The sequence below is a fragment of the Tachysurus fulvidraco genome, chromosome 18 (assembly GCF_022655615.1).
Source record: "Tachysurus fulvidraco isolate hzauxx_2018 chromosome 18, HZAU_PFXX_2.0, whole genome shotgun sequence".
NCBI classification, from domain to species: domain Eukaryota; kingdom Metazoa; phylum Chordata; class Actinopteri; order Siluriformes; family Bagridae; genus Tachysurus; species Tachysurus fulvidraco.
Window position 1 is genome coordinate 16,091,571 of NC_062535.1, and position 7,500 is coordinate 16,099,070.

Consider the following 7,500-nt stretch of genomic DNA (forward strand, 5'->3'; position numbering starts at 1 on the left):
ACAGTGTCGAGTACAGGGCGTCGGGTACAGTGTCGAGCACAGTGTCGGGCACAGGGCGTCGGGTACAGGGCGTCGGGTACAGTGTCGAGCACAGTGTCGAGCACAGGGCGTCGGGCACAGGGCGTCGAGTACAGGGCGTCGAGTACAGGGCGTCGAGTACAGGGCGTCGAGCACAGGGCGTCGAGCACAGGGCGTCGAGCACAGGGCGTCGAGTACAGGGCGTCGAGTACAGTGTCGAGTACAGGGCGTCGAGCAGAGCGTCGAGTAGAGTGTGTCGAGCACAGGGCGTCGAGCACAGGGCGTCGAGCACAGGACGTCGAGCACAAGGTCGAGTACGGGGCGTCGAGCACAGTGTCGAGTACAGAGCGTCGAGTAGAGTGTCGAGCACAGGGCGTCGAGCACAGGGCGTCGAGCACAGGGCGTCGAGCACAGTGTGTCGAGTACAGGGCGTCGAGTACAGGGTCGAGTACAGGGCGTCGAGCACAGAGCGTCGAGTACAGGGCGTCGAGTACAGGGCGTCGAGCACAGGGCGTCGAGCACAGGGCGTCGAGCACAGGGTCGAGTACGGGGCGTCGAGCACAGTGTCGAGTACAGAGCGTCGAGTACAGGGCGTCGAGTACAGTGTCGAGCACAGGGCATCGAGCACAGTGTCGAGTACAGGGTCGAGTACGGGGCGTCGAGCACAGGGCGTCGAGTGCAGTGTTGAGTATGGGGTGTCGAGCACAGAGCGTCGAGTCCAGAGCGTCGAGCACAGAGTACTTCTGCCTTCCCCATTGTGAACCCGAGATATTACAAATTGTCCTAAGTCCATGAAAAGTTACTTACTGACTGAGCTGCATGTCCAGATACGACACTCGTACTCCAGCCTTCACCTCAGCATAGTCACTCTCAGAACCCTGTAAAACACACACAAACACACACATGTAAAGACCAAGATTCTGATACTTCACACATATATATAAATATATATACGTATATATACACACACACACACACACAATACACAGGTCTGCATATACATTAGAGATTGTCACTAGGGCTGGGCGATAAAACGATAACGATACGTATCGTGATAAACACGTGATCAATATGAATAATTATGAACTATGAAATAGTTCCCAGGGTGACTATAAACTCTGGGTAAATGGTATCCTGGGTTACGCTGTATGAGGTTTCACACTGCTCCTACTTTACCTGTACCATCACTGTACAAACCCTGGATTAACCTTCTTCTTATTTGCATGTTAATGATCACATCTCACTGATTAACACATCAACCACTGATGATCTCATCTTATCGTGAATACGAAGTTTTTCCAAACGGACACGTGTGATCACGTGATCGGATCACGACACTCACCCAGATTGAATCAGCAATGCTGTCGTAGAGGCTCGGGCAGGCGTTCCAGCTCAGGACCTGAACCTCCGTCATGTCCCCGACCTCCCATTTATTCAACCCACATGTGCTGAGAGTGTAGAGGCAGCCCAAGTCTGGCACCCACAACACACTGTGCACCTGAAACACACGGAAACACGACCGTGTCGGCGATACGTCAGCTCGAAATGCAAATGGGACAGGGTTACCATGGCAACAGAATCTGGTATTATATTCGCATTCGCTCAATCACTCGTTGTTATCATCGTTACACGTAAGAATCTTACTGTTGTGTCAGCTGGAGGACTGCGGAGGCCAAACAGACTGGAGACACGGCGTCCAAGCCCCGACAGCATCCCGTGTCCCTGCTGCACGGGCCGCTGATAGAGCCTTCCGGAAGCCTCCATTCCCATCCGCAACATCTGGCCACGGTATGAGGACACGATGAAGCTGCCTCCCTGAGAGCAGAGGACAAGGAAGGATTCATGGCATGTTCCAACTACGGCACCGCTGAGGAGACGTCTGTGTCTGCGTCTGTATAACCCGCTGTCATCACAGATACAGCTCATTCACAGGTCCTTGTGCGGTGTGCGTTACTCTGTAAGGAAACTTTCTGTGACTCACCCTGACTGCGGTCACGTAGTTACACAGGTGTCCTCCCAGATCAGCGTGCGTCTCTGTGTACGTCCCCTCGTGAGCCAGACTGGGCCAGAAGCGGGCAGAACCATCCGGAGACACGGCCAACACACACACTGACTGCCACAGTCAAGTGTGTGTGTGTGTGTGTGACAAAGGGAGAGAGAGAGAGAGAGAGAGAGAGACAGAGAGAGAGAGAAAGAGAAAGGGGGAGAGAGAGAGAAAGAGAGAGAAAGGGAGAGAGAGAGAGAGCGAGAAAGAATGAGAAAGGGAGAGAGAATAAACTTCACAATGATGCACGTTCATCAAAGTCAGTGGCCAGTTCATGATTGATGGATTGAATGAGTAATTAAACGATATAAAATAATAAATATTTATTTATCCGTCCCGTAAAACCGACTGCAGCATTTTGGGTTTAAGAATGTTTATGTCTGAGCAGAATTTATGAAGCACTGAGGAAGAGATGAGAACCTGCATCGACGCTGACTCCAGTGGAGACGAGGAGCTGATGGAGATGAGCTCAGCGCTGTAGGCGTAATCACTGGGGGATAACTGCAGGTCCTTACACACAGACAACTACACACACACATGCACACACACACACACTTTTTTTTTTATATGTATTGAGTTTTTCAACAATTTTATGTAATTGTTAATCATTTTATAACATTACCATTGTGTAGCTCACACCACATTTGGCCACAAAAAAAAACCCACACCAGAAGTTATTGTAAACAACGCTACCCGGTTATTGTACCTTCGCTACTGCAGTCTGACAGATCTTCCAAACGATGAGCCTCTCCCCACACACCATCCACGCCCAGCCAGATTCCTCCAACTTTACAGAGATCTGGTCATCCGCTATAGAACCAACACACACATGCACACACACACTTAACTAGGGAATGATCTCATTACACAATGAAAGATGTAACACACTACCTGAGCTCTAGTACCTTCTGCCATGGTCAGAGCCTCCATCACTTTGACAGGAAGAGACGAGCCGAATGTCTGCACATCGAAATGGTCCGAGTCCACCGTGGCACAGCTCTGCACCCGTGTGGGAGTCGCTCGACTGCAGGACACCACGCAGGACAATCAGCCGACAAAACAAAGACACAGGAATATGGAGAAAATCTGTGTCAATTTTACGTGCCCATTTTAATACACACAGAAGCGTCAGTATTCTGTAACTAACATAAATAACCCTGTCCTGGTGTGTCTGAAAGTCAGAGCTCATATCCTCCTGCACTACACCTGTGTGTGTATGTGTGTGTGTGACTGTACCTGAGGGTCAGAGCTCATGTCCTCCTGCACTACACCTGTGTGTGTGACTGTATCTGGGGTGTCAGAGCTCATGTCTTCCTGCACTACACCTGTATGTGTGACTGTACCTGGGGGTCAGAGCTCATGTCCTCCTGTACTACACCTGTGTGTGTGTGAGACTGTACCTGGGGGTCAGAGCTCATGTTCTCCTGCACTACACCTGTGTGTGTGACTGTACCTGGGGGTCAGAGCTCATGTCCTCCTGTACTACACCTGTGTGTGTGACTGTACCTGGGGGTAAGAGATGCCCTGTGGGGTGAGAACAGAAGCCCCGACGGCGTGTTGACACTTTTCCTGCCGCTCCTCGCTGTCTGCCTCCGTCCCGAGGCTCCACGTGGAGTAAACATCCCGAATCACGTGTTTGTTCCTAACACAAAACTCCCGAAGCCGCAAATCTAAAAAGAAATAAAAAAAAAACCGAACGGCTCAAATTCCGGTGTCTTTATTTCTCCGTAACGCGCCACAAACGGATGAAAACGCGCGCGCGATTGATGTCACGAGGCGCGGAAAACACACGTCACACGCAGGCGACGCGGAAACTAATATGTTATTGTTACTATACTTAGGGCAAACTAAATTTAAAAGTAAGGATTGTACAAATGTTTATATTAGGCAAATCTTAAATAATGTTATGTTTCCCTACAGGTCTTTAAGAAATAAGTTGGACATTTTCTTTGACAAAAAAAAAGCTTATTAGAACCTCATACTTGAAATTTCCAGTTCAACCCAAAGTTAAAGAAACTCACTTTAAATTTTTATTTTCCCCAGATATTTACCCCTCTGGGGAGTTTCTAGGGGTTAGATTTAATTTTGTTATGACATTATGTAAATTTTGTAACTCATCTCCAGATGATACAAAGCATTTTTTTTTTGCTTGTAAATATTCTAGTGTCTTCTGGGACAAAATGCAATTATGGTTAAAAGAAAGAAATGTGGTTAAATTGAACCTGTCCTTTATATATATATTAAATATGGACACTATGAAGAAGATGGTAAAAAAGGTTTGTTGATTAATGTCTTACTTTTGTTAGCAAAGAGCTTTATTCATAAATGTAGATTCTTTAAATCACCCCCTAGGTTTATAGTATTTAAGAATTACTTGAGACAATATTTAAAAACTTTTATTGAAAACAAAAAATAAAAAAGCTGGTATCCTGTTAGATTTATTTGATAAGTATAATTTATTATGACATTTTTTTCATCCCCTGCCTTAATCTGTATATTAATAATTTTTTTTGTATAAACTTTAGCCCCTTTCAAAATTGATGTTTTTGAATGTTAAAAAAATTAAAATAAAATAAAATAAAGTATGTTATTATTTGTTGTCATTATATTTACTTCAGGTTATGACTTCATTTTTATTTTATTTTATTTTTGTCTGGTCTGTGCTTCCACTGTGTCTTCTACATTACGTCAAAGCCTTTTGTTGTACACTAATTAATGCCATTTTGTTGAATTCAGATATTTGTACTTGATTAAATAAATATATATCTAATATATAGTTAAATATATATAGTTAAATCCCGACGGGAAACAAAGAAAACAAATGATTAGAATATATATATATATATATATATATATATATATATATATATATATATATATATATATATATATAAATGATAAATGATTAGAATATAAATGTATAATGAATATAAATATATATAAATGATAAATGATTAGAATATATATATATATATTTCACAACCAGTCGCATCTGCAGTGAAACTTTATCCTTTAATATGTTTATCTTTCCTCTGTTTAGATCAGATTTACACTTATTTGCAGTATCTGGTGCATTTGGTGTGCAGCGCCTTCTACAGTCAGACTCCTGAAACTACAACAAAACGTTTATTCGTTGTTCTTTTTTTGTTGTTGTTGTTGTTTGTTGTTGTTGGCCTATTTACTTGTTTACTTACCTACCTACTTTCTTATTTCTTTACTTCCTTACTTACCAACCAACCAATATACACACTTACTTACACCTACATACTTTTGTACGTTCTTACCTTACGTTACTTCTTTAAGATAAATTCATTAAGATATTAAAGTTTGAGATTCAGTCCTTCTCTAATATATCCTGGTACATCACTCCAGGATGAATATAGCAACGTTTATATGTAGAACTTGATTTATTTGTCATTAATGTGTAAATATATATTTTAATATGGTGTCTGGACTCATCAGTTTACATATTACATTATATTGAAATTCTTAATATATCATATTATATATAACATTCCAAGTGATCACTATATATATATATATATATATATATATATATATATATATATATAAAACCATTAATTTATTTTTGTTTATGCCCCCCCCCTCTCTGCATTGCTTCTGATTCATTCACTCTGACTGTAGTTTCAATTCAATTCAATTTATTTGCATAGTGCTTTTAACAATTTCCCGTTGTCTCGAAGCAGCTTTACAATAGTATGGACACAAAAGAGAGAGAAAAAGCTATTCATAAAAAGCTAGACTAAACAAATTTGTTTTTAGTCTGGACTTAAATACTGTCCCGAACACTAATTGGAAGTCTGTTCCATGTGGGGCTCTGTAAGAAAAAGCTCTGGCCCCTGCTGTAGCCTTTTGTACTTGAGGTACTACCAAATAGCCTGCGCCTTTTGATCGAAGTAGGCATGACGGATCATAACAAAAACAAAAGATCACTTATACTGTGGCGCAAGACCATTAAATGGTTTATAGGTTAATAATAATATTTTATAATCAATGCGAAACTTGACTGGAAGCCAATGCAATGAGGATAAGATAGAAGTGATGTGGTCATATTTTCTGGTTCTAGTTAGGACACTAGCTGCTGTTTTCTGGACTAACTGGAGCCTGTTTATGCTCCTACTGGAACATCCAGGCAATATTGGCTATATTTCTACCCTTGTGGTATTATGTATGTGAGCTTCAAATGAGAGACCGGTATCAATAATCACACCATGGTCTTTTACTGCTGCACATGATGTTGCTTCTGGCTGCCTGTGGACCTAGTAAAAGCACTTCTGTCTTGTCAGAGTTAAGCAGGAGGACGTTAGTAAGCATCCATTGTCTAATGTCCTTCACACAATCTTCAATCTTATTAAGCTGCTGACTCACATCTAACTGAGCTGAAACATATAGCTGTGTGTCATCAGCACAACAGTGAAAGCCAATACCATGTTTATGAATAATTGCACCAAGGGGTAGCATATATAGGGAGAAAATCAATGGGCCTAAAACAGAACTTTGCGGAACACCGAACATTACTTTAGTTTGTTGAGAGTGGTCACCACTGAGATCCACGAACTGATATCGATCTGTCAAAAAAGACCCGATCCAGGAGACCCGATCCTGTCCCTTTAACACCAACAACATGTTCTTGCCTATCAAGTAGTATAGAATGGTGAATGGTATCAAAAGCTGCACTAAGATCAAGTAATACTTGCAAAGAGACACAACCCTGATCATAGACCAGTAACAGGTCATTTACAACTTTAACCAGTGCTGTCTCTGTGCTTCGGATAAGTGGTAGAAAATGACTGAATGAATGAATGAATGTCTCTGTGCTCTGTGTGATGAGGCCTAAATCCTGACTTATACATTTCATGAATATTATTCCTATGTAGGTCTGAACATAACTGCTGAGCTACAACCTTTTCTAGGATCTTTGAGATAAAGAGGAGTTAGTTTGCTTGTTGCTGTTGGTTCCTGCTCGTGTGTGTGTGTGTGTGTGTGTGTGTGTGTGTGTTGTGGAGGAACCTGTTGACCGCACCCTGGATATTTTCCCACGTGACATTAAAAGCTAAATTATAAATGTCTGGTTTAAACTCTATTATTTTTACATCTATTTCAGGGGCGTCACCCACAAAGAAGAATGTTTAATGTTTAACGCTGTAATTGTATTGAATGTAAATATATTATTCACCCTGTCTAGTGAACGACATGTGTATGTGAGACTCTCCTCCTGTCCGGCAGGTGGCGGTATTGTGTGTGTTTGTGTTTTGGTTTAGAAGCGGCGCTTTCACATACAGTAAACAGAGAGAAGACGATATAAGACCTTATATATTTCTCTTGGTGTTTGAGGCTGTAATGTCGCTCCTTAACGACACATTTACCGGGACATTACTGGGACTTTAGTGAAGCTGTGTTTGGGATATTAGTCTGCG

At 42.2% G+C, this 7,500-nt stretch overlaps 2 protein-coding genes across 3 annotated transcripts in view; one reads left to right on the forward strand and one right to left on the reverse strand.

Annotated features, from left to right (window-relative positions):
* nup133 (nucleoporin 133) overlaps positions 1-3,856 on the reverse strand; it is a 12,951-nt gene extending 9,095 nt beyond the window's left edge. For both annotated transcript variants that reach the window (XM_047803450.1, XM_027179084.2), the window contains exons 1-8: positions 3,569-3,856; positions 2,968-3,086; positions 2,769-2,872; positions 2,483-2,587; positions 2,000-2,131; positions 1,663-1,833; positions 1,361-1,516; positions 826-896 (exon numbers count right to left, since the gene is read on the reverse strand). In XM_047803450.1, coding sequence (XP_047659406.1) covers positions 826-896; positions 1,361-1,516; positions 1,663-1,833; positions 2,000-2,131; positions 2,483-2,587; positions 2,769-2,872; positions 2,968-3,086; positions 3,569-3,684 — 974 coding nt within the window. In that variant the 5' untranslated portion in view covers positions 3,685-3,856. The remainder of the gene's footprint in view (positions 1-825; positions 897-1,360; positions 1,517-1,662; positions 1,834-1,999; positions 2,132-2,482; positions 2,588-2,768; positions 2,873-2,967; positions 3,087-3,568) is intronic.
* Positions 3,857-7,315: 3,459 nt separating this feature from the next.
* kif16ba (kinesin family member 16Ba) overlaps positions 7,316-7,500 on the forward strand; it is a 36,948-nt gene continuing 36,763 nt past the window's right edge. The window contains exon 1 of the mRNA XM_047803272.1: positions 7,316-7,500. This exon is cut by the window's right edge and continues 88 nt beyond it. The gene's annotated coding sequence lies outside the window, so the exon portion shown is untranslated.